The sequence below is a fragment of the Sciurus vulgaris genome (assembly GCF_902686455.1).
Source record: "Sciurus vulgaris genome assembly, chromosome: 7".
Classification (NCBI taxonomy): Eukaryota; Metazoa; Chordata; class Mammalia; order Rodentia; family Sciuridae; genus Sciurus; species Sciurus vulgaris.
This window is the reverse complement of record NC_136467.1, coordinates 114783421-114809310: the sequence shown is the minus strand read 5'-3', so window position 1 is coordinate 114809310 and position 25890 is coordinate 114783421. Positions and strand designations below refer to the sequence as shown.

Here is a 25890-nt window from a genome sequence, read left to right as displayed (position 1 = left end):
TTGCAGTTCTGGGGGAAACCAGGGCCTCCTCCATGTTGAGCAAGCAACTACCACTGAACCTCTAGCTCCAGAGGTTTATTCTCCACAGGTTATTCTTGACAAGCCTTCTCCAGGGTGATATTATTTTATTTTGTATGTATGTGTAGTACTGAGGATCAAACCAAGAGCTTTACTCTATCATGAAACTACATCCCAGCCCTCCCAACCCTTTTTTTGGTTTAGTTATTGTTGTTGTTTTTTCTTGGTACCCAGGATTGAACCCAGGGGCACTAAACCACTGAACCATATCCCCAGCCCTTTTTTATATTTTATTTAGAGACAGGGTTTCCCTAAGTTGTGAGGCTGGCTTTGATCTTGCCATCCGATCCTCCTGCCTCAGCCTTCTGAGCAGCTTCCATTACAGGTGTGTACCACTATGTTTTATCTTGAGGTAGGGTCTCAATATATTGTCCAGGTTGGCCTTGAACTTGCCATCCCCCTGCCTAAGCTTCCTTAGTAGCTGTGATTACAGGACCCATTTATTTTTATTTTTATTTTTTTTGCTGTGCTGGGGATGGAACCCATGACCTTACACATGTTAGACAAGTGCTATCGATGAGCTACATCCTCAGCCCAGGACTAGTTTCTTTTCTTTTCTTTTTCTTTTTTTTTTGGGGGGGGGGCTGGGGGGTGCTGGGGATTGAACCCAGGGCCTTGTGCATGCAAGGCAAGCACTTTATCAACCCAGCTATATCCCCAGCCCCCAGGGACTAGTTCTTAATATAGTCATCAGTTACTATAGTAGCCTCTCTAAAGTATTCCTTCTTGCCACTTCAAGGTTTGTGCAATTTATTATTATTATTAGTGGTACTAGGGATTGAACCCAGGGGGTGCTTTAACACAGAGTTACATTCCTAGCCCTTTTTATTTCTTTTTAAAAATTTTAAATTTATTTTTAATTTGTTCTAATTAGTTGTACTTGACAGAATACATTTTGACACATTGTACACAAATGGAACATAACTTCTCGTTTCTCTGGCTGTACATGATGCAGAGTGACACCAGTCGTTTAATCATACATGTCTATAGGTAATAAGGTCTGTCTCATTCTACTGCCTTTTTATAAATTTGAGACTGGGTCTTCCTAAATTGCCAATCACTGGCCTCCAGTTTGCCATCCTTCTGCCTCAGCTTCCGGAATCACTGGGATTACAGGCTTGCACCACTGTGCCAGATTTATCACATTGTATCTTAACCATCGGTTTACACAAGTTTGAATTTCACCAGACTACGAACTCCTTGAGGGCAGGAACTGAGTCTCACCCATTAGAGCATTGGTTTGGGTGGGGTGGTGTGTAAGGGGTGTATTTCCAGAGACCATAATCAATGAGATTCCTTTTCCACAGCTAGATTTCCAAATCTAGCTGGTTCTCCAATCCCAGGATACTTGCAGTAGGTATGGGGACCCATTTTCTAGGTTTTAACAAACCAGGAATCGTCATCTGGGTTCACCCAGGTCCCGCCCCTGACAGGCTTCCCCTTTGCTCCTCTCCAACTCAGGTCTAGGGGGTGAATGCCCTGGAGGGCCCTTGGGAGACTTCGCTAATTTTGCATCTGCAATCGGTCCTACTTTACCCTTCGTTTTATTGCTTCTTCAGTTCGGACTGGGTGGGCTAGCAGAGTGGGTAAAGTGTGAGAGCCACTTCAAAAAAGAAGGAGCACAGCCCCAAGGGCTACGAAGAATGGCCGAGGCCGAGGCACACCAGACGCTGGAGTGCAGCAGTCCTAGCCAAGCTTGGGTTTCCCCTTACCCCCGCCTCCTTCATAAGCCCGACCCATTTTGGGGCGGGATTTCCCACCTCAGCCAATTCTGGTAGCCGAACCCTGGCGGTTTGTACTCTTTCTTTCCAATGAGAAAAAAAGGAAGCAGCTTGGCTCCAATGACCAATCCGAGGAGGCGGCGCCTGGTTGTCAGGCAGGTTTGTAAGAGTTCGAGCCAATTAGAGGCGCAGACACCGCTCGACCCGGGCGCAGCGCGCAGGCGGTGGCGAAGAGACGCCGAGCGGGCCGAGTGCGGCCGAGCAAAGCCGGAGCCGGAGCGGGGCCGCAGGAGCCGGGCCGGGTCCGGACGGGCCGAGATGCCCTATAAACTGAAGAAGGAGAAGGTGAGCGTGGCCCTTTCCCTCGCGCCTCCGCCTTGGGGCCTGCGCGGATCTCTGGGAGGGGCCCGAACCAGGCCCGGGACAGCCCTAGACTGACCCTCCCGTCCGGCCCCCCGCAGGACTCCCGGGAGCAGCCCTTAGCCCCCGCGGCTGGCAGCACCTCCAGCCCGTGCCGCATCTAGGACAGCTCCCCACCTTGCCCGGGACGGATTTCCCCCACATACACCTCCCTTTTTTCCTCCCTCCTCCTACCCGCGGCCCCGGTAACCTCCTCCCTCCGGATCTGCCCCACTCCTAGGTCACTCCCCTGCTTTTTCTCTCCGTGTCCCACCGTCCCCGATCCCCCACCGGTTTCTGCACCTCCCTCCAGAACTGCCCTCTTCCCCCACCCTGCGCAGCCCCTTCCCTCTTCTTCTCACCGGCCTAGGACGGCCTCTCCACAGTTCCCTACAGCCCCTTCTTCCTGCACGCCAAGCCCCCTGACCTAGAACAGCGCTGCTTTCTTTCTCCTTCACCCAAATCTGGCTAGGCCCCTTCTTTAGTTCTTCCTTCACACACAAACTTGTAAGCCAGAACTGAGCTCTTCCTTCTGTTGATGGAACCTCAGAACGTCAGTGCTGGAAAGGAAGCTCTGAGCACATGTAGTGCAATCCCTACTGGTACAGATGAGGAGACTGAGGCCCCAGCAAGGGAAGGGACTTGTCCAAGGTCACACAATCTGCTTAAGGCTCAGCTGCAGTATCAGGTGTCCTGACTTAAAGGGCTTTTCTGTACCAAAGCCCGCCTAACCAACATCAGTTGGCTCCCAGGTTCATTCTAGACCAGACACTTTCCTAATCTGATTCAGCTCCTCACTTTATTCGGAATCCTAAAATAACCTTTGCATTTTCCCCTTTTTGGCTACAGGATCCTCCATTTAGGAATCTACCCCTTCAGATTAGTTTTTCTTCTTAGCATGAAGGCCACCTCTGAACATTCATGCTTTTGAGATGATGTCCGAATGATGTTCTGACACAAGCCATTTCTTTATTATCATTTTTAGTGGTGCTGAGGATCCAACCCATGGCCTTGCACATGCTAAGCATGTGTTCTACCACTGAGCTATACTCCCATTCCCACAGGCCATTTCTTCTTCTTCTTCTTCTTTTTTTTTTTTTTTTTCCCATTTCTTGATGTTGCCTTCTTTCAACTTTCTATTCTACCTCCATACTCCCTTCACCTATTCTTCATCTCTGCCTGTTTCTACCCTTTGTTTCCTGCTGTTGCTGAGATCTGATTCAGAGGTGTGGTTCATTTAAGGTACAGATTCACACAGAGGATGCTAGGATACCAGTTCCAGCCTCCCCCAGCTTCTCTTGGGGCTGGCCCCTCAGGTTGGGGTGTATTTCTGGTCTGGTGTTGTGGCTACCCTTATGATGACTCCAAAGGTGTATTGGCAACTTTCATTTGCCATCTGATTGACTGAGTTGTTGAAGTGCATCTTTGACCTTATCAATCGAAGTCTTTATCTTGGAGCTCCCGGGTATTTGTCAGGCAGCTCTGATTCTAGGTTGTCCCCATAACCTTTCAGGGCCTGAGATTCAGAGTTGGTGTTGGCATACTATCCACTGAACCTCCTGAGGTGGAGAGCAAGACAGGGTTGTATGCCTCACCCAGGCCCTGTCCTTGGGAAGTGGGCATGCCAGTGTGGTTTGGGCAGTTTAGCTGTAGACAGTATACACACAAGTCAGCCATACCAGGGGATGTGTTGAGGTCCCCATTCATCTGTAGTTGTTGGCTTGAAGGACCAGATACTGTCCCATTGTAGAACATCTTTGCCTACTAGATGGAGAAGAAGAGGAGAAATTCTTAAACTTGCAAGGACCACAAGTGTATTTGGTTGAGAAAGGGTGTTAGAAGAATCGGGATGCATTGAACCAGGCCTAACTCGGATCCACTGTGTGATTTAACTTCCTGCATTTGATTTTTGGCTGCATTTGTCCTCCTTCAATGGTTGTTAAGTTCTGAGGGGGAGAGAGGTGACAATGTGACTGAAGTTTGCCTGGATGGGCACAGAGCAGTGTGGGTGGGTGGAGGCTCTTTATTGCTCATCCATCACCTGTCCCCTTTCTCATTCATCTCTCTTGGTCCCAATCCTGTCTTTCACTGCCTCCTCCCTGAAGCTTTTCCTGCACTTTCAGCCAGAGTGATCTCTCCCTCCTTCTCTGCATTTGCAGAACGTTTGGTAGGCCACTCGTGGCCCTTTTGTGTTCAGCCTTGGATTAGAATTATAGACAAGTCTTGTCTTCTCCCTTGAGATCACACCTAAGCTGCATTTTGGTTTTGCATCTCACTTGCACCCAGTAGGTGCTTATAGACAAGTGCTGAGACAATCTTTTGGGAAGATTTGCATCCTGCCCCTTCTCTCTCGTTCTGATCTGGGATTTATGTCTTCTGTTCCTGTGTGAGGTGTCTCTGCTCCCTCTCACTTTATTCTTGTTCATAATAGTAATAATTACAACAGTGACCAACATTAGGATTTTCATGTGCTGGTCACTGTGCTCAGGGAAGTGGTTACTAGGATTGTCATTTAATAGATGAAGAAAACAAGACTCAGAGAGGCCAGTTAACTTGTGCATGATTATATAGGTAATGAGAGTTGAGCCCCCAAACACAGGGCTAGCTCCAAACCATTCTTTTAACCTCAGTGTCATGCAGCACTCAACAGCTGGGCTGGCCTGCAGTGTGTGCACTTCACCTGTTCTGCAGGAGCCAGGGAGCAAGGCTGGTGGGTGCCGTTCCCCTTCGCCCACTCACACCCACACACCAAGGCAGCTGGATCTCTCTTAAGCACATTCCCTCAGAGATGTGTCTCAGGCATCATGCTGAGTGTCATCGGGTGGGTGGAGGGGGTCCAAAAAAGAATAAGCAGCTTATGATCAAGTAGAGAGAGATCAGGGCTGGGGATATGGCTCAGTGGTAAAGTGCTTGCCTGGCATGTGTGAGGCCCTGGGTTCGATCCCTAGCACTGCAAAATATAAAAATAAAAATTAGAAGTAGATAAAGTAGATCAGATTTGTATGAAGATGGGTTACCATTGTCTGAAGGACTTTTGACTGGGGTTGTCAAGACAGTTATCTCAGTTTTGTGTCCTGCCTGTATCCCTCCCAGCCTCTCTCTCCCTACCCTATCTATACATGTGAGCCACTAACAGGTCAGTATGGCCAACCTGGACAGTAGGCATCAGGAATGCTCAGCCTAAAAGGGAATACCTTCCCCTTTATGCTACTGCATCCAGCTGCTCCACACCCAAGAATGGCTTTTTACCTCCCACCCCCAAGAAGCCTTCCCCCTACTCCAGCCCACACAGAGCTCTCTTCTCCCTGAAATCCTTTTACCCCCATAGTCACAATCATTTGATTTAACACTTCTTGCTGAAGGGGCTTGGCTGCCATTGAATTGCAGACTCTCAGAGCTAGAAGTGATTTCCAAGATCCTCCAATCCAGTTCTCATTGAAGGCTTGAATCCCTTTTGCAACATGCCTTAGAGGAGGTCGCCCAGCCTCTGCTTGAATGCTCTCAGGGCTGGGGAACTTTCAGCTTCACTAGGCAGCCAGTTTCCATGCAACTGCTCCGTGAGAAAATCCGTCCTTCTTTCAAGCCTTCGCCTATCCCCTTGCAACTTCATCCCATTGCTCTTGTGCCCCTGGGTCCACATGGACAAGTTGCATCTTTAGTCCCACCTGGCCCCTCTTCATTTGCTGGTTGAGATCCATCTTGCTTCCCCACCCCCCAGAACTCCTCCCTTCCATTGTTAACTATCCCAGTTCCTGCAGCTGTTGCTCTTGGGCTGTGCTTTTGAATGTATTCCCAGTATGGGTCACATTTCCCCTAAGAAAAACACGAATTTCTCATTGCCCCTCCTGAAGTGTGATGCTCATGACTGAACCAGAGGCTCTAGGCTGAACCTGTCAGTGCTAAGCACTCTGCACAGGTCTGTTAACTAGGTAGAAGGTCATGTAAGCTGCCGAGGCAGCCAGGGCACATGGATGATTTGTGTTGAGCTGCAAGTCAGACCTAAATCCCCAAGTCTTTTTCACATTCTCCCCATCCTGTTCCTGTGTGGTTGCTTTTTTTTTTTTTTTTTTTTTTTTTGGCCCAAAGCATAGGAAGAGATGCTGGGCAGGCCAGGGCTCTGAGCCAGCTGCCAGGTTCCCAAGGGAAACTTCAGTCTAGTGCTCACTCTTGGTAACAATTCAGGGCTTTACCCTCATCCCTGTCCCAGTACTTACCAGCCCAGACTTTCTTGGTATTTTGGGTGGGACACTTCCTCTACCAGTTAGCATCCCTGAGCCCTACTGAAAAAAAATAACAGGAGCACTTTCTTGTCTGGGTGCTATTTGTGACATCCAAAAAATGCCTCTTGGTCTCTCCGGATGGCCCTGAGGAGAAAGGGAGACTCCTACCCTTCTAGCATGGAAGCCTCTGGTATTGCTTTGACCCCTTTGGCCAGAAGTCAGTCTGAGCATCTTGTTCTCTAATGCTTTTCCTTTAAACTTCCTTGCCCTGGTTCTTACCTGACTGAGGGCCCTGCCAGTCCTAACCCATGTACCAGCTTGGTGAGGTTCCAGATGAAAGAAGCATTATTATGCTTGACTATTGTGTGTTAAGGATAACTTCTTAACCAGATTCTAAACTTCTTGGAGGGACCGAATCTCCTTTTATGTGTATCCCTCACCTGAAGCTAGGTACAAGGTAGGTTCTGATTGATTGATTCAGTTGGACAGAGCATAGTTGATAAGGGATCCAGACAAGGCTTCTCCCTTCCCTTGGCTTCTGCTAACCCTAACTCCTTCATCTTCTCCCAGCAGGAGCCCCCCAAGCTTGCCAAAGGCACAGCCAAGCCCAGCAGCTCAGGCAAGGATGGTGGAGGTGACAACGCTGAGGAGGTAATGAATATAGGCACAACCCTAGTTGTGATGCAAGTGCCAGCTCCAGTTTCATGATGGCTGGGGGATGAGGAATCCTGGGGGGCAGTGTTACCCAGGCAGATGGGAAGGAGGCTGACACAACTCGGGAGGGACCTGGACAACTCATTTGGACTGTCCTCAGGCAAGAGGTCCGTTTGGCTGGTGTAGCTGATTTTTTCAAACTCCTTAGATTGCTGTGAAAGTGATTTTTTCTTTCTGCTAACTTTAGACTGTTGAAAATTCCTTTTTCAGGGGCCACGGGTATAGTTCAATGCTAAGCATGTACAAAGCTCTGGGTTTGGTCTCCAGCACCAAAAAACAAACAAGTTCCTTTTTCTCAGGGTGAAAAGCTGGGAGGTCGAGGGTCCTGGGGAGAAGGGGAGAGTCCACAAGTGCTTATGGGGTGACAGGTGACTTTGGCATGGCTCTGGGCATGGCAGTGGGTTGGGAGTGTCTGGTGTCCCTTCAGGGCTGGGCCCACTGCCCTTGGTCTTAGTCTAATAAGAGGACAATGGGACAGTCATGAACAGAGGTCAGTACAGCTCAGCAGTCTAGGGTTGTAAAGCAATAAACAGCATAAGAAAGATCAGAGAGTGGAGGGACTTAAGGAGATACAGGGTATGTCCATGAACACATGCAGGTGTGCTCAGTGCAATGCTTTGAATAGTAGAAAATCCTGTGAACATGTGGAGTAAAAAGCCATACTGTGTGGAAGCTGCTGACCAGTGCTGTGCTTCTTCCCTCCTGCTTGACATTCAGAAGAATGGAGAGCACCAGAGCTCTTAGTTATGGGTGGGTCCTGTGGTGTTTTGGGAGAAGAGATTGATTAACAAGTGTTTGGGTTAACTATGGAATCAGACTTTCCCAGCTACTACTGGTCCCTGTCACCTCTAAAGAGATCAAAACACTTTTCACGCCTGTAACTATTGTTTTAGGCCTCACTTAAGTAAACATAAGAAGCATGCTGGGGGTGGCGGGGAAGGAAAAAAAATTAACAGAATGAGTCAAAAACTATTATCCTAGGTAAATGTATGATTACACAAATGATATGCCTCTACTTCATGTACAAACAGAGAAATAAGATGTATCTATTTGTTTACAATACAAATAAATTTAAAAATTAAAAAAAAAAAAGCATGCTAGGTTTTGCCCATTTTACAGATGTGGAAGTCTGGGACCACAGAAGAGAAATTACTCATTTCTCTGCACTTACATAGTTGCCTTTACATGTTTCTAGACTAGTTCTTATCTTTGGTGTTGTAACCATTTGTTTCCATTCGAGTCTCTTTCACCAGTCTGTGAACTGAGAGGAGAAGCTGGACTTTACTCTGCCTTGCTTCTTCCTCACACCTGTGTGCTCACTTGGTTTATAATAAATTATTCTGGCAACATATCCTGTGGGCTCAGTCTCTCCTTCAGGAATGTTGACATTGGTGGGACCCACAGCGAAGATAGTTGGGAGCTGGTGGCTGACATTCAAAGCCAAGGGAGACTTAAATCTCAGTTTAAAGGGAAAGAGTGGAATATTTAGAAGTTTGCTTTCATCTTTTGCCTAACTCCTCTTCCTCAAGTTATTAGACATATCTATTGGATATCCATTTCCTTAAAGCAGCCTTCCATGACTACCCACCTTCATCTCCAGGACATGGTCAGGGTTCCACTTAGTTGCTCTTTTCACATCAAGGCCCACGATAGCGCCTAACCACAACTCTCCTTGCATAATTCCTCGTGAACTCACTGTCTATAAGCTGTTTCTTGCATTAGCATGGGAGCTCCAGGAGGCTCTCACTCACCACTGAAGGGCCTGGTGCAGCAGGGGCACCATGCACTTGAATTCATTAGCAAATGAGTGAACTAGTGAATGGACAGACTGACTTCAGATTGGTGCTAGAGGGAATCTTAGGATCTAATTGTCTCATTTCATAAATGGGAAAATGAAGACTTGAGCAGGTTAAGAAATGCTGAGACCAGCTGCTGTGATTTCCTCACTGCTTCTGGACATATCTGCCCAGAGGGTTAGGTTTGCTTCAAGTCTCTGGAAAAGGAGGGTGTCAAGTTCACCTTGGGCTTTTTTGTGAAGAGCTGCTCAGGGCTCACCTGTGTGAGGCAGCTGCAGGAATTCTGCTCCATGCATGTATGGCAGAGAGATGCTTTAAGAGCCAGGCTATGAGACCATGGTCTTCAATCTCAGTTTGTTACAGTTCTTCCCTTGCCCTTTTTCTAGTTTCAAATTTTGAGCTCTTCTGGCCAAATTCATGTTAAACCTTTGACAAGCCTTTCCAATTGATCCTAATAATTATGGTAGCTAACATCTATTTTATTGAGTAGTTACTTTGTATTAGTTTCTTACAGTTTTGTAACAAATTACCACAAACTGGGTGACTTAAAATAATAAAAACTTAGTCTCTCAAAGTTCTGAGGCCAGAATTCGGAAATCAAGGTGTTGGCAGAGCCATGTCCGTCCAAGGTTCTAGTAAGAATTTGTTCTGTTCCTCTCTCCTAGTTTCTGATGGCCTTTGACAGTTCTTGGCATCCATTGGCTTGTAGAAGTATCATTCCAACCTCTGTCTCTGCTGTCACATGGTGTTATCCCCTGTGTGTCTGTGTTTATCCAGATTTCCCTCTTATAAGGACATCAGTCATTAAGAACACCCTAATCTAGTATGACTTCAATTTAACTTGATTACATTTGCAAAGACCCTGTTTCTTCTTTATTATTAATTTTTTATTCTCTTCCTCTAAGGTTTTTTTGTTTGTTTGTTTTTTGTGCCGGGGATTGTACTCAGGGTCACTTAACCACTGAGCCACATCCCCAACTCTTTTGTATCTTATTTAGAGACAGGGTCTCTCTGAGTTGCTTTGGACCTTGCTAAATTGCTGAGGCTGGCTTTGAACTTAATATCTTCCTACCTCAGCCTCCCGAGCAACTGGGATTATAGACATGCGTCACTGCACCTGACTAAGGTTTTTTTTTTTGAAGACCCTGTTTCTAATAAGGTCATGTTCACAGATTCTGGGTGAATGTGAATTTTGGGGGACACTGTACAACCTAGTACCCTATGTACCAGGCACTGTACTAAGTAGTTTGTATGTATTTTTCCATTTAACCATCACAGAACTCCCCTGCGTTGTTCTGTTATTATTATTCCCATTTTACAGATGAAATTGAGGCTTAGAGATGTTAAATAGCTTTTACTCAGCAAGCACAGCAGGGCTAGAATTCAACCCAGGTCTGTGGCTCAGGAACCAGGTCTCTTGTGGGTTTAATGAAGTTACATGCTGGCTCTAAGTAGAGAAGCCTAGAATGGAAAGATGCCTTGGGATATCAGGTGAGACTCACTGTGACCCGCTTTTGCAGGTAAGGGTCTTTCCTGTTCTGTCTTTGGAGAAAAAATTCAATACCATATATGAACACAACAGTGTGCTATGCTGTCCTAAGTTCTAAAAACAGATACAGAGGGAGGAAGAAATGATCTCAATCTCCTCCACTTAAGCCTGTCTTGCCTAAGGCCACAGCCTTTTACTCCTAAAAACCTTTTCAGGTTGGTATGATAGTGTCCAGCAGCTTGGGAGGATGAGGCAGAAAGATCACAAGTTCAAAGCCAGCCTCAGGAACATAGTGAGGCCCAGAGCAACTCAGCAAGAGCCCGTCTCTAAAATAAAATATTTTAAAAGGGCTGGGGATGTTTCTCAGTGGTTAAGCGCCTTTGGGTTCAATCCTTGGTACCAAAAACAAAAACAAAAACCTTTTTGGGATTATCAAGTCTTCTACGTTTGTGTGTGTGTGTGTGTGCTGGGGATTGAACCCAGAGCTTCACTCATGATAAGTGCATGGTCCATTACTGAGCTACACTTCCAGCCAAATCTCTACTTAAAATACAATTTTGGCATCGCATTGCTTATAAGTTAAATCCAAACTCAATAGCCTTTCTGAACTGGCTTCGCCTCATTCTTTTAGTACATATCCTGTTTTCTTGTTCCACTGAGTGGCTCATCTTTTTTATTTTTTTGATTTTTATGGGGGTGGGTACTGGGGATTGAATTCAGAGGTACTCAACCACTGAGCTACATCCCTAGCCCTATTTTGTATTTTATTTAGAGACAGGGTCTCACTGAGTTGCTTAGGGCCTTGCTTTTGCTGAGGCTGGCTTTGAACTTGCGATCCTCCTGTCTGTCTCAGCCTTCCAAGCCACTGGGATTACAGGTGTGTGCCACTGTGCCTGGATACTCATCTTTTGATACAAGCCTTTTTATGACTCAGACCCTGATAGATATGGTTGCTTTTGGCCTGGACTGCTTTAGTTCCCTCTTTTCTTTTTGGGCCTAACTAAAATCAGGTATATCCTGAAGAGCTAAATCAAATGTCCCCTTTTCAGTGATGTTTTCCCTAATTCTTACAGGCAGAGTTTATAGCTCAGCCTTCTGTGTTCCCATAGCCTTCGTGGCCTCTTGTTCTTCTATTGCCCTTGAACCATTAGCTGCTTTTGTGTCTGTCCTGCCTACAGGACTGTGAACTCTTTGAAGGCAAGTGCCATGTCCTAGTCACTTTTTTTTTTTTTTTTTTAGGTATAGCTGGACACAATATCTTTATTTTATTTATTTTTATGTGGTGCTGAGGATCAAATCCAGTGCCTCACACATGCTAGGCAAGCGCCGTACCACTGAGCTATAACCACAACCCCCTAGTCACCTTTTAACCTTTAATGCTTACCATGAAGCTTAGTGAAAATGTGAAGGAAAGAATTAAGCACAGAGTCAGCTCTGGATGTTACTCATATGAACAGAATGCCTCTGTAGTTTTCAGGGTTTAAACCTTATTAAGCCAGTTAATTCAGTATGCAAAGATATAATATTTAATCTTTGCATTTTTGTTAATTTTATGCTTAATCTTTCTCTTCAATAGTGCTTAAATAATGTACCTGTAAATATATATATATATATATACATTTTTTTTTTTTTTTTTCTTTTTTTTTATTTCAGTGTCTAGTAGCCATGTTAGGATTAGGTTGGACCAGGATTGGTTTGGAGTGGGCATGTTTAGTTGAAATTACCTGAGTTTGAGCATGGTGCATAAATTCAGGGTGCTATTTGATTGCTGGAAACCTGAATGCAGAAAGGCTTCTTAGGGTGTGGATCCTGTTGCAAGAACGGAAGTGAAGAAGATACTTCAGAACTTTTTATTAGAGTCTCAGAAGGACTGGGCAGGACAAAGTAGGGAGTAAAAGGCAGACTGGCTGGATTGCCTTTGGTCAGCCAACCTTACTGTGGTGGTTATAGAAGTTTCTCCATTCCTTGCCTCCCACTCAGGTTGAGTGAAGAAGTCAGAGGCTGGATCTTTTAGGAGAAATGGTTGAATATGAAGCAAATGGCTGACATGTCCCCATATTTCCCTTCTGACAAGCATGCTTCCTAGTGAAGTGTGAACAGACAGGGGATGCCTCATCAGGTCTTGGTAACTGGGGCTTTGCTGGCTGGACCAACTGTCTCTCAGATACTAGGTCTACTGCATGGGAGCCAGGGGTCCTCATAAAACTGGCGTGACCCAGTCGGGTGGAAAGTAGACTTAGCTCACTTGGCTCCTCTCTGGCTATACCAGCCTTCAGTAACACAATCCTAGTATGGAAGGAACCTTAGGCATCTACTTGGGTGACTTTTTGATTATGATCATCATCATTATCATCGTTATTATTATTATTATTGTTATTGTTATTGTTATTATTATTTTTATTTGGTACCGGAGATTAAACCCAGGGGTACTTAACCACAGAGCCACATCCCCAGCCCTGTTTCGTATTTTATTTAGAAAACAGGGTTTTGCTGAGTTGCTTAGGGCCTTGCTAAGTTGTGAGGCAGGCTTTGAACTCACGATCCTCTTACCTCAGCCTCTTGAGTTGGCTCGGATTACAGGTATACACCACCATGCCTGGCTCGAACATTATTTTTGTAGCTATGCAACCCTCTGCTTTCTTGAGACCTTACTTGGAGAGTGGTTGGGAAACCACTGATCTAGTCCAAACTTCTCCTTGTTAGCAGAGAAAATTGAGGCTGTTTTTCCCATTCTGGAAAGAAAGCCTTTCTCTGTACGTCGCCTAGTATGTGGCTCATGGAGGTGCAGGGTGTCTGCCTCTCCCTCAATGAGTCTTGTTCCTCAGGCGGGCACTGAGCCTCTTGCTCTAGTATCACTAAGTTTTCTTTGTTCCTGATGCTATACATTGTTCTGTGTTGAGGGTTCCTTGTCTGGGACAGGAGAGGAAGGGCCCTGGAGAAAAGCCTGCTTCTAGTCAACCAGCCAGACATTCATTTAATGCTTGTTAGGTGTTGGTGGTAAGGTCACCTAGAGGGTACAATACAAACCAGAGTCTGAGCCTTCAAGGGGCTTGCCATCTTGAGAAGATGACATATAAAGAGACAAAGCAGGAGGTATCATTAGGGGTAAATGATCACAGAATCGATGGAAGAGACAAGCAATGTTAGGAGGCTGGGGGGTGGAGCAGTACCCAAGCACTGGAATGATCTGAAGGCTTTTTGGAAGAAGGTGAAACTTAAACTGGGTCCTGAGAGATACAGGGATTTTCTGGGTCACCCATTTTCAAACAAGGAGAAAAATGGACTCGAACATTTGAGGTATGCTAGCATAGGAAGGAATTTCCAGGATGCATTCCTAAAAGCATCTGTAGTCCCAGCAACTTGGGAGGCTGAGCCAGGTGCATCACAAGTTGGAGGGCAGCCTCAGTAACTTAGTGAGATCCTGTCTCAAAAAAAAAAAAAAAAAAAAAAAAAAAAGCCGGTGTGGGGTGGTCTGGGGATGCAGCTCAGTGGCTAAGCACCCCTGGTGCCACCCCAGTACCAAAAAATAAAGGAGTAGAGGATACCTTTTCTTAGGGCCTGGATGCTGGATGCACACTAAGTGTATCCCCAAAGTTTCATCTGCCATATATGGAAAAGGAGACCTCCGACTCCAGGGCTCCTTGCATTGTTTAACTAAGATCACACTGGCTGAGTGTTGTCGTGATAGAGCAGAGTGTGATAGCTGCTCCTGCCCGGTTTCCTTGCATTCCTCTAGTGAAACTGGTGTCTGGGACTGTCCTTTGTAGTGAAGGAGAGAGTGAGGTGGCCTAAAGTGGTAATGAACCATGTTGGACCCACAGGCCTGCCTGGGCTACACCCAGTGGTCCTCTCTAGTTCTTTCATCCCCCGCCCACCATAGGTTACAAACTTGACAGAATTGTGTTTTACAAAAAAACCCAAAAAACAAAACCTCAGAATATGAAAAGGATGACAATTCTGTCTTACTCTCCTCCTCCAACCCAGAGGATTTAAAATTCTCCCACCTTATGGTAATGAGTAAGGAGCTGGTAAAGAGGGGAATGATGTGGTTAAGGGTAGGAGGTCAACTTTTCCTTTCCATGGTGTGGGTACCCAGCTGGACATGACCTTACTCCTGCAGCCTCTACTTGGGGTCCAGGACCTTCCTCTCCCACTAGTGTGTTACCAGGACATTTAGGAAATTGCTGCACAACTGTTTAGGCTTCTGAAAATGGGCTTTATGGGTGATTCACCATATCTGGGAGCTGTCCCTTTTCGATGGACAGTTTTTAAAAATTAGCCATCTTTTTCCCAATACAAAAGCACTGTTAGCTTGCAGAAAATCTGGAAATGAAGAAAAATGTGTCTATGCTGGCATGGTGGCCCACACTTGGTAGGCTAAGGCAGGAGGATCACAAGTTTGAGGCCAGCCTGGGCAACTTAGTGAGATCCTGTCTCAAAACAAAAAAATTTAAAAAGGGTTGGAGATGTGGCTCAGTGGTAGAGCTCCCCTGAGTTAACCCCTAGTACCAAAAACAACAAAATAAAAACAAAGAAATATGGACTGGGTTGTGGCTCAGTGATAGAGCACTTGCCTGGCATATGTGAAGCCCTAGGTTTGATTCTCAGCACCACATATAAATAAATAAAATAAAGGTCCATTGACAAATAAAAAAAATTTAAAGAAATAAACCAAAAAACGAACAAACAAACAAAAAGAAATAGGAAAAAGGAAAAGAAAAAGTCATCTATAATGTTACCACTGCGGGACTTAGTTACTAGCCCAGTGGAGGACTCCTCAGACTTGTTCTTTCCTTTTCAGCACCTCAGTTTTGGTCCTTTGCATGTGCTTTAATGTGTGTAAATTCATTTTGCATGTACAGTTTTGTCTTTATTTAACTTCATGTTGCAAGTAGTTTCCTTTCATTAGTTTTTGGCTTTTGGTTTTAATATTTTTCAACATGGTCATTCAGAAAGTTAAATAATTCTGTTGACTTGTGATGAAAAGAGCAGCCCCTGCATTGTTGCTTTGTGCAATCACTCTGAGCTCTTTCCTCACAGATCGATATTTGTATTTCCAAATTAGCGTGGCTTCATGACTCTAAGCATTAGTCTTTTTCGGTGGGTACTGGGGTTGAACTTGGGCACTTGGCCACTGAGCCACATCCCCAGCCCTATTTTGTATTTATTTAGAGACAGGGTCTCATAGAGTTGCTTAGTGCTTCACTGTTGCTGAGGCTGGCTTTGAACTTGGGATCCTCCTGCCTCAGCCTCCTCAGCCACTTGGATCACAGGCGTGCGCCACAGCACCTGGCCCAAGCATTAATCTTTACCCAACCTTTTTTTGTTGTTGTTGTTGAATCCAGGGGCACTTAACCACTAAGCCACATTCCCAGTCCATTTTTTTTTTTTTTAATATAAATTTTTTAGTTGTTAGTTATAGGTAGACACAGTACCTTTCTTTTTATGTGGTGCTGAGGATTGAACGCAGGACATCATGAATGCTAGGTGAGTCTGCTACCCCTGAGCCACAACCCCAGCCCTTTTTTTTTTTTTTTTTTTTAAATAGGGTCTTGCTCGGTTGCTGAGGCTGGCTTGGAACTTGTGATCCTCCTGCCTTAGCCTCTGGAGCCACTGGGATTATAGGTGTGCCCAGACTCTGTGTGTGTGTGTGTGTGTGTGTGTGTGTGGTGCTGGGGATTGAACCCACAGCTTTGTAAATTTTAGGCAAGAACTCTACCCCAGCCCCTCTTTTTATTTGAAATAGGGTCTTTGCTAAATTGTCCAGGCTTGCCGTGAACTTGAATCCTCTTGCCTCAACCTTCTGAATAGCTGAGATTACAGGTGTGTGCTACCGCATCCAGCTACCAAACTGAGTCTTTTACTGCCCTTTTTTTTTTTTTTTTTTTTTTAATTTTGAGACAGACTTAGACTTAGATAATCCGTTAACTTTCTACTGAGGAAAATTTAAGTCCTTATCATTCCTGTGCCTCTGTGCTGACATTTCTCTTCTTCCCAAAATACTTATCAACTTTGTTGAAATTACTAGTAGTATGTAAATATTTTTCATAGCTGAACCATGTATAGTTACATTTATCACATGGTTTTCATAAACATAATTTTAACTCCATTATATTCCATTTATTTATTTTGTTATGATGCTCTTAAGTGTTTGCAGCAAAACTTTATTGTTTTTGCACTTCAGGGATGGAACCTAGGTCCTTGTACATGATAAAGCAAGTATTCTACTGCTGAGCTACACCCCAGCCCCAGATAAAACTTTTTTCTTTTTCTTCCTTTATTTATTTATTTAAATTTTTGCAGTGCTGGGGATCAAATCCAGGGCCTTACTTGTGCTAGTCACTCAGCTCTACCACTGTAGAGTGCTCTACCACTCAGCTACCTCCCCACCCTGAAAAGCTTTTCTTAAATTTAGGATCTTTATTAAGCTTAATTTCTAGTAGTAAAACTACCAAGAAAAATTATTTTACCCTTTAATTGAAGAATGTCACGTGCTTAGTAATCTTAGATGTACTGCTGAATTTTTAGGTATGTATACATGCTCTGCGCCACTTGGGAGATCCAATAAAAATGTAGAATGTCTCCAACATTAAGAAAATTTTTTATTAATGGGGCTGGGGATGTAGCTCAATGGTGGAACACTTAGCTACTAGCATGTGTAAAGCCCTGGGATCAATCCTAAGTACCACAAAAAACAACAGCCAGGTGTAGTAGGGCACATCTGTAATCCCAGCAACTTGGGAGGCTGAGGCAGAACGATTGCAAGTTCGAAGCCATCTCAACAGCTTGGTGAGGCTCTAAGCAACATGGTGAGACCCTGTCTCAATATAAAAAATACAAAGAGTTGGGGATGTCGCTCAGGGATTGAGTACCTCTGGGTTCAAAAACAGAAAACAGCAACAACAAAAAAAAACCCAGTATTCCTCATGTCTCTTCTCAGCAATACCCTTACTCCGCCACCCCTATCCTGGCAAGATAACCACTTTCTGGCTTGTGTTGTCATTGACCCATCAATTTATTTTGCCTGTTCATGAATTAGAATGAGTTTTTTGTTTTGTTTTGTTTTAGCGGGGTCTCACTATGTTGTCCAGGCTTCTCTCAAATCTCAAATTCCTGGACTCAAGTTATCTTCCTGCTTCAGCCTCCTAAAGAGCAGGATTACAGGTGCATGCCACCACAACTGATGGGAATGAACATTTTGAAGGCTTTTTCCCACTGCCTGAGCATCATTTTGGAAGACATGTCTTTTTGTTTGTTTGGTACCAGGGATTGAACCCAGGGTCACTTAACCACTGAGCCACATCCCCAGTCCTTTTTTATTTTATTTTTTAAATTTCGAGACAGGGCCTCACTAAGTTATATAAGGCCTTGCTAAATTGCTGAGACTGGCTTTGAACTTGGGATCCTCCTGGCTCAGCCTCCTGAGTTGCTGGGATTACAGGTGTGCACCACTGTGCCTGGTGAGACATGACATCCTGACTGCTCCCTTTCAGGGCAAGAGTCCTTAGTCATCTCTGCCTCTGGTCTACCTCCTTTAGAGTAGGAGCAGCTGCTTACTGCCTAGGCCTGTATAGACATAGACAGACTAGGGGGTGGAGGATGGCCTGGTGTGGGAGGTACCTCTTGGGGAGTGGACTTCAACAGATTACTTGTTTGACCAGGCACAGCCACAGCCACAGCCACAGCCACAGTCTCAGTCTCAGCCTCAGCCCCAACCTCAGTCTCAGCCACCATCATCCAACAAGCGTCCCAGCAACAGCACACCACCCCCTACACAGCTCAGCAAAATCAAGTACTCAGGGGGGCCCCAGATTGTCAAGAAGGAGCGAAGGCAAAGCTCCTCCCGCTTCAACCTCAGCAAGAATCGGGAGCTACAGAAGCTTCCTGCCCTGAAAGGTATTTGCAGCTTGTCAGAGTGATTATCACTCACTGGCATTGGCAGAATGGAAGTTTTGGGGTATCTTGGGTGGAAGAGAATTCTATGAGAATGTGAGGGGGGCTTTTATTGGGGTGGGGTGCCACAGGATAGCTGTGGGGGAAGAGGAAAGCTCTGTAAGGTCAGCAAGTCTGGCACGAGGGATGGGGGAGGAGAAGCTAACTGCTGAGACCTCTCCTGCAGACTCGCCAACCCAGGAGCGGGAGGAGCTATTTATCCAGAAGCTACGCCAGTGCTGCGTCCTCTTTGACTTTGTTTCGGACCCACTCAGTGACCTCAAGTTCAAGGAGGTGAAACGGGCAGGACTCAATGAGATGGTGGAGTACATCACCCACAGCCGTGATGTTGTCACTGAGGCCATCTACCCTGAGGCTGTCACCATGGTGGGCATGGGGAAAAACACAAAGGCTAGGGGTGGGGGCCCTGGAGAAGCCTGCACGGTGCTCTAAGCTGGGCCTACCCCTCAGTTTTCAGTGAACCTCTTCCGGACACTGCCACCTTCATCGAATCCCACAGGGGCTGAGTTCGATCCAGAGGAAGATGAGCCCACCTTGGAAGCTGCCTGGCCTCATCTTCAGGTACCAGGGGAAGGGTACTTCTGGCTGCAGGGAACAGGAATACTCAGACTTGCAGCAACAGGGTATATTCCAGTACTTGGGGAACACCTCAGTGGATGTTCTTTTCCTCCACAGCTTGTATATGAGTTTTTCTTACGTTTCCTCGAGTCTCCTGATTTCCAGCCGAACATAGCTAAGAAGTATATTGACCAGAAGTTTGTCCTTGCTGTGAGTCCTTGAGGTTCCTGTCCTTCCGCCTGTATCCATTCCATAAACTATAGCTCCATGCCTCCTCTCACCTCTAACCCAGCTGCTCTTTCCCATTATGCTGATTATACTGGAATTTCAGCTGGGTGTGGTTTAAGGGGACCATGGGAGGTTAAAAAGGTCAGTGCCCTCAAGAAGCTTCTAGCAAAATGGAAAAAAAAAAAGTAACATAGTACTTCTCAAAGGGATATATAAACATGCATGCCCAGATACCACATGGAGTAGAACAGTATAATAGAATCAGTCTGTTTCTAGAGACTTGACCTTACTCTGCTTTCTCCAGAAAATCTGGAAGCTTCCCCTGGCTAGGACCCTATGTCACTTAGCCCTAGCCTTCCCTGGCTGCTACCTCACTTGCTGCCTTATCTCCCTTCTGCTCCCAGCTCCTGGACCTATTTGACAGTGAGGATCCCCGAGAGCGGGACTTTCTCAAGACCATTTTGCATCGTATCTATGGCAAGTTTTTGGGGCTCCGGGCTTATATCCGTAGGCAGATCAACCACATCTTCTATAGGTGAGTTCATGAGCCCATGCTTAGGATCAAAGTAAGCCTTTGCTGCGGGGTAGAGGAGGAACAATGAGGGGGAGACTGTAGAATGCTGGAGGAACATCAGGGATGGTGTCAAAAGAGCCCCTTTTCTTCCCCTCAGGTTCATCTATGAGACGGAGCATCACAATGGGATTGCTGAGCTCCTGGAGATCCTTGGCAGGTGAGAGGTTGGGTAGAGGAACACAGATACCTAAAAAAGGTTGGGAGGACTGGTGCATTGAACTTGGATCTGGCTCTTTGGTCCTAAAAAAACCTCTGTTAACTCCTAGTATCATCAATGGCTTTGCCCTACCCCTTAAGGAAGAGCATAAGATGTTTCTCATCCGTGTTCTACTTCCCCTTCACAAGGTCAAGTCCCTGAGTGTATACCACCCTCAGGTGAGGTGCCTTCCTCCTGATGATCCCCAACTTGGGCAGTGGAGACAAGGCGGGGGAGGGAAGGTATTTCTGCTGGGATAGTCATGGCACAGGGAATGGGTGGGATAAATCCTTTATATTTCTCCTTCCATTTTGGGATCTTGTTTCTGTCCTTGACTTGTGAGACCTTCTGGTACCTAATTTCACCTCCTTTCTACTTCAACCTTTTGCAGTTGGCTTACTGTGTGGTACAATTCCTGGAGAAGGAGAGCAGTCTGACTGAGCCGGTAATTCCCCTTCTGAGCCCCAGAGTCCACCTCTTACTGTCATCAGCATTGCTTACCAATCTGTACCTGAGCAGCGCTGTAAGCAGATGCTCAGGAAGGCTGTGACCTGACAAGTGACATGGTTTCCTCCCTGAAGAAGTGAAATCTATATATACTTAGGAAGCAGATCCAAGCCAGAGAAACGAGCAGTTAGCTGAAGTTACCCAAACTCTGCCCACCACCAGGGTAAGGGAGGGGAAGAGAAGCAGGAAGAATTCCCAGAGAACCAGACAGTATTAAGAATTTTATCCTCATGTCTTTTTCTCACAACAGGTGATTGTAGGACTTCTCAAGTTTTGGCCCAAGACTCACAGCCCCAAGGAGGTGATGTTCCTGAATGAACTAGAGGAGATTCTGGATGTAATCGAACCCTCAGAGTTTAGCAAAGTGATGGAACCACTCTTCCGCCAGCTTGCCAAGTGTGTCTCCAGCCCCCATTTCCAGGTGAAGCCCAAACTCAGCATATCCCAGGCCCTGCCTCCCAGGAATTTGGCAGATCTGGAGTAAGGCAGATAGTGCCTCCACTGAGCCCCACCTCTCCCCACCAGGTGGCAGAGCGTGCCCTCTATTACTGGAATAACGAATACATCATGAGCCTGATAAGTGACAATGCTGCCAGAGTTCTCCCCATCATGTTTCCCGCACTCTACAGGAACTCCAAGAGCCACTGGAACAAGTATGGGGCTGGTGTGGGGCTGGGTGGTGGGAATCTGGTTTTGGAACCTTTGAAGGTGTGAATCTCACTTGGTCACTCAGCAAGTGGGGCTGATGCCCACTGTTTATTGGTAGATCCTTGAGGGACTGACTAGAGAGAAAAGATGCCTGTATGAGAGATCTCTGGGATACCAAATAGCAGAGCAGTGGCCTGTGTTACATTGCTCTTTGGGGTCAGCTATTCCACAGGTATGTTACAGCTTTGAAGACATAATTCTATGCTGGGAAAAGCTGATGTGATCTGTTTATAGAGAATGTGTAGATTACCTGAGTTCTAAAAAGGCTTCTTGCTGAAAGCAAGCATAGTGTGATACAGATAGTTCATTGTGTTGCTGGGAGGCCATGATTGTGGATACAGTGGGAAGTTGTGTGAAGAAGGAAGACTTTGGAGTATGGGGTGGGGAAGTATAGACAGGTGGACCAGTGGACCAGTATTTGCAAAGACCATAAAAATAGTCTTTTTTTTTTTTTTTTTTTTTAAGTTGTGGATGGACCTTTATTTTTTATTTATATGTGGTGCTGAGGATCAAACCCAGTGCCTTACATGCTAGGCAAGTGCTCTACCACTGAGCCACAACCCCAACCCAGATGCTAGTCTTAAGTCACATGATTTGGCTAGAACTATCTGCTTCTGTGAAGGTTTGTGAAATGAGGGTATAAACAAGAAAGCTGTTGGCAGATACCTCCTATAAACAAGCAAACATGGGGCCCTGACATTAAGGGTAGGCTCTGGCCTGTATGTGATCTTTCTTCTGAGTGGCAGGACAATCCATGGACTGATCTATAATGCCCTGAAGCTGTTTATGGAAATGAATCAGAAGCTCTTTGATGACTGCACACAACAGTACAAGGCAGAGAAACAGAAGTGAGTGTTTCTCTCCCTGGGAGACTTTAATCTTCTATCTCCAGTTCACTCTTCTTCTATCAATCCTGGTTCCAATCTTATTTTTGCTCCCTCAGGGGCCGGTTCCGAATGAAGGAAAGAGAAGAGATGTGGCAAAAGATTGAGGAGCTGGCCCGACTTAATCCCCAGGTGAGATTTTTCTGCCACTGCCCTGAACCCAGGCACCCATTTGGAACTAGGGTTTAGGGATTTTTGGTGGAAGAATATGAGACGTACAGGCCCACAGATCTCTCAAGTGGCTCTCATCTCTTGTGCACATCTCCTCCTTCAGTATCCCATGTTCCGTGCTCCTCCACCTCTGCCTCCTGTGTACTCCATGGAGACTGAAACACCTACAGCAGAGGACATCCAGCTTCTGAAGAGGACGGTGGAGACAGAGGCTGTGCAGGTGGGAGGGCACCAGGGGTAAGGATTGGGGCGGGTGGAGCAGAAATAACAGGTCTGGAAGGGAAAGCAATAGAACCAAAGAATAAGAGAATGAAATAACAGAATTCCTTGGGAATTGATCACCATTCCTTATCTTCTCCCTATCCACACACAGATGCTAAAGGACATCAAAAAGGAAAAAGTGCTGCTTCGGAGGAAGTCAGAGTTGCCCCAGGACGTCTACACCATCAAGGCACTGGAGGCTCATAAGCGGGCAGAAGAGTTCTTAACTGCCAGCCAGGAGGCTCTCTGACCCCCCTCATCTTCCCACAGGGTCACAGCCCACTCAGCCCTGGGACGCTGCCCCAGCCCTCCACCCTCTGCTCCCTACTGGCTGACTTGGGGCAAGGCGGCACCTCTCTAGCTACTCAAGAGGATGGAGGCGCTTGAAGTAGGGGACACCAAGTGGTCCCTCTTCTCCCCAAAGCGTGTTCATGCCTCCCTGTGGCTAGTACAGACAGGCTGAGCATTAAGATGCTGAGTGCACAGACAACCTGGGGATGCCTGTCCCCCTTCTGCTCCTAACCCCACAGCTATCTGAGGTTGCTGAGAAATACACACACAGGAATACATATGCTCCTCTCCTCTCCCCTTCATCCTCACCTGAACTCTAGGTGTCTCTCTTCCTCTCTCCCCTGCAGAGGCATATAGGGAGCAGCAGATTATTCTCACCAAAGTTATGTCAAGCCCCACTTGCCCCTGGAGTGAGTAGCTGGAGGGGAGCCAACCTCCAGCAGCACAAATAAGCCCTGAGCCCCAGCAGTATGCAGGCTGACAGAGTTTTATTATTTCCTTTTATTCCCTGCCTAAGATAACATGGAGGTCCTAAAGGAGAAAAGCACTGGCTGTGGACAACAAAGGATGAATATAGGGCCCAGATGGACCAAGCGGGGGAGGGTATAAACAATCACCCTACCCTACACCCCTTCTCTGGTGAGCAGCAGCCCTGGGATCACAAACATGGAAGGGACCACCCTGTGGCTGACTGCTTTCCTGTGCTGTTGGTTCCCAAAACTAGAAGAAAGCAGGGAGCAGTGCCCCAAGCATAGCTCCCCCCAATACATATTTATTTCCTTGTTTGTGCTGATGCTGGGCCAGCCCTCACCTGTCCCTCTTGGGCACCTTGGAGAGGCAAGGGGCTAGGGAGGGCTGGACCCAGGTTCCAGGGGTACAGGCAGCGTGGCTTTTGGCTGTGTACATAGGGTGCTTTATTCTCCACAGAATGATACATGTTAAGGTGGGTTGGGCTTGGGCCAATGTCCCCATATGTACAGAACTGAATAAAGTGGGTCTCTGAGCAGAAGTCTGATTTGCCTTGATGTGAAAGGGTGATGGGTGAGATGTTACAACCAGAGATGTGTTCAGTCCTGTGCTGGTTCTGGCCTGGAATGTAGAGAGATGAGGCAGCTCTCCGTGTGGTCACTTCCAAGCAGGAGACGCCTGCCGGGCTTGAAGGGCTTTCTGTACCACATCTTCCCACTGGGCATCTGATATCTCCCGAGCCCAGGCAGGAACTCCTGGTGCAGGCAGGCTTACTCCAGCCATTGTTCTTTTCACCAGCTCTACATGTTCTGAAATCACAGCCAGAGGCTAGTTAGGGAATAGAAACAATGAGGGGCTGGGGCTGTGGCTCAGTGGTAGAGCACTTGCCTAGCACATGTGAGGTACTGGGTTCGATCCTCAACACCACATTAAAAAAATATAAATAAAATAAAGGTATTGGGTCCATCTGCAACTAAAGGAAAATTATATTAAAAAAAAAAAAGAAAGAAACAATGGGCCCAGCTCCTCTCCCCATTCCTTGAATCAACCCAGAGCCCTTAACTGGTGGGGTCACTGGATCATCTTTTTCTTTTTTTCCTCCTCCTTTTTTTTTTTTTTTAATATTTTTTAGTTGTCAATGGACCTTTATTTTTATTCATTTATATGTAGTGCTGAGAATCGAACCCTTACACATGCCAGGCAAGTGCTCTAACACTGAGCCACAACCCCAGCTCCAGACCATCTTACTTCTAAGCAACCCTGACGGTCCCCAAGTTTAGCAGAATAGCATTTCACCTGGATGCTGAAGTCAGCAAAATCTTAGCTTACAAACTAGGAATAAATTGTTCCTCTGTAACTTCCCTTTCCTGGCTCAAGCCAGTCTAATTATTCCCTAATGAAAGAATGATCCTTTTTACCTGGGTCCATGGGAATAGAGCTGTGGCTGCTCAATGCAGTAGCTCCCTCCTCATCTTCATCCTCACTCTCTAATGGTGGGTCTGGCAAATGAAGCCCCAGGGCCTATGGAACCAAAGAGACAGTTCGGGTCTTACCTTCATTTGCAGGAGCTCAGCTTTATTTGCTCAGTAACAATTCCGTCTACCATACCTGGATCCGATCCTGGATGTCAGCAACTACATCTTCTCCATCCCCCACTGGTGCAAGCTCCACCTCCTCTTGTTCAGGATCTTGATTTAGGGGCTGGTAGGAGTAGCCAGCCGGGCCTGCCCCTGTTTCTTCCTGCTCTTCTTCAGGTTCTTCACTGCTCCAGTCCCCCGTGCCTTCTGTAGGGCACTGATGTGGTCCCAGTTCTTCAGTCTGATTGGGGAAGATACGCTCAGGACCCATGGTGTCTCCCCCTAGAACTACTGCGGCCATCCGGGCAGGGGCTGCAAGAACAGGGAGGCAGGAGGATAGGGACTGGATGAAACCAGGAGCACCTTCGTGGTATCGTTCAGCTCTCTGTAGTCTCGTTTCCACAAAACCAGCTTCACTCCCCAAGGTTCCTGCATCCTTCTCCCCTACCCCGTCAGTCTCTCGTTTCTCCCCCTTTTAAGACCAGGCTCTTTTCTCGGACCAGGCCCCACCCGCCTCACACTCCCAGTTTCTAAATAAACAGCCCAACTGGAGGCCCTACCAGCTTTCCAGAACCCCGGTCCCCCTCACCACGCCCCTCCCGGACTAAAGAACCCCAGGTCGCACGACTCCCCAGGTCAGGGGGTATCCGCCCCCTCCTCCTTTCTCCTAAGGGTTCCCCCTCTATACCGCCTGACAAAAGCCCTTCAGGCTCCCAGGGCGCCCCTCAAATGGTCCGGGCTGCGGCGTCCCCACCCGCCCCACCGATTCTCCGCGCCGGTGTTTCCGCGCGCCTCACCCTCTCAGAGCCCACAGTCGGACCCGCACCTTCACTTCCGGTGGGGCAGGACGTGCTGGGGCTCCCAGTCCTCCAGCCCCGCCCCGTGCTCATGACTGACGCGAGCGAGGACGAGGAGTCCGCCCCTTGCCCCGCCTCCGCCATCCCCTGCCCAGACAACAAAGGACTACATTACCCAGTGAACCCCACGGTCTTGACACATATCTGCACATGCGCAGAATCTCTCCGTCCGCTCTTGCCCACCCGCCCTTACGGCCCTCAGGAAACCCCTGGACTACAAGTCCCGGAAGGCGTCGGGAC

The 25890-nt window shown here is 46.8% G+C and overlaps 2 protein-coding genes across 6 annotated transcripts; one reads left to right on the top strand and one right to left on the bottom strand.

Moving 5' to 3' along the window:
• Positions 1-1982: 1982 nt before the first annotated feature.
• PPP2R5D (protein phosphatase 2 regulatory subunit B'delta) lies at positions 1983-23757 on the top strand. 2 transcript variants are annotated; one of them, XM_079147763.1, is made up of 16 exons: positions 1983-2144; positions 6992-7069; positions 18079-18313; positions 18537-18736; positions 18821-18931; positions 19046-19138; positions 19561-19691; positions 19828-19887; positions 19997-20105; positions 20318-20371; positions 20684-20854; positions 20959-21086; positions 21888-21989; positions 22085-22157; positions 22300-22416; positions 22570-23757. In XM_079147763.1, exons 1-16 carry the CDS (start codon positions 2118-2120, stop codon positions 22705-22707), a joined length of 1827 nt encoding a protein of 608 aa, XP_079003889.1. In that variant the 5' UTR covers positions 1983-2117; the 3' UTR covers positions 22708-23757. The 2 variants fall into 2 exon arrangements, with proteins under 2 accessions (XP_079003889.1, XP_079003888.1); XM_079147762.1 differs by having other exon boundaries at positions 6989-7069.
• Positions 23639-25739, bottom strand: MEA1 (male-enhanced antigen 1). Of its 4 annotated transcripts, none has more exons than XM_079147793.1 (4): positions 25620-25739; positions 24825-25105; positions 24635-24737; positions 23639-24025 (listed from the first exon to the last, which is right to left on the bottom strand). In XM_079147793.1, exons 1-4 carry the CDS (start codon positions 25732-25734, stop codon positions 23874-23876), a joined length of 651 nt encoding a protein of 216 aa, XP_079003919.1. In that variant the 5' UTR covers positions 25735-25739; the 3' UTR covers positions 23639-23873. The 4 variants fall into 4 exon arrangements, with proteins under 4 accessions (XP_079003919.1, XP_079003920.1, XP_079003921.1 ...); XM_079147794.1 differs by having other exon boundaries at positions 25591-25691; XM_079147795.1 differs by lacking the exon at positions 25620-25739 and adding an exon at positions 25557-25618.
• Positions 25740-25890: the final 151 nt, after the last annotated feature.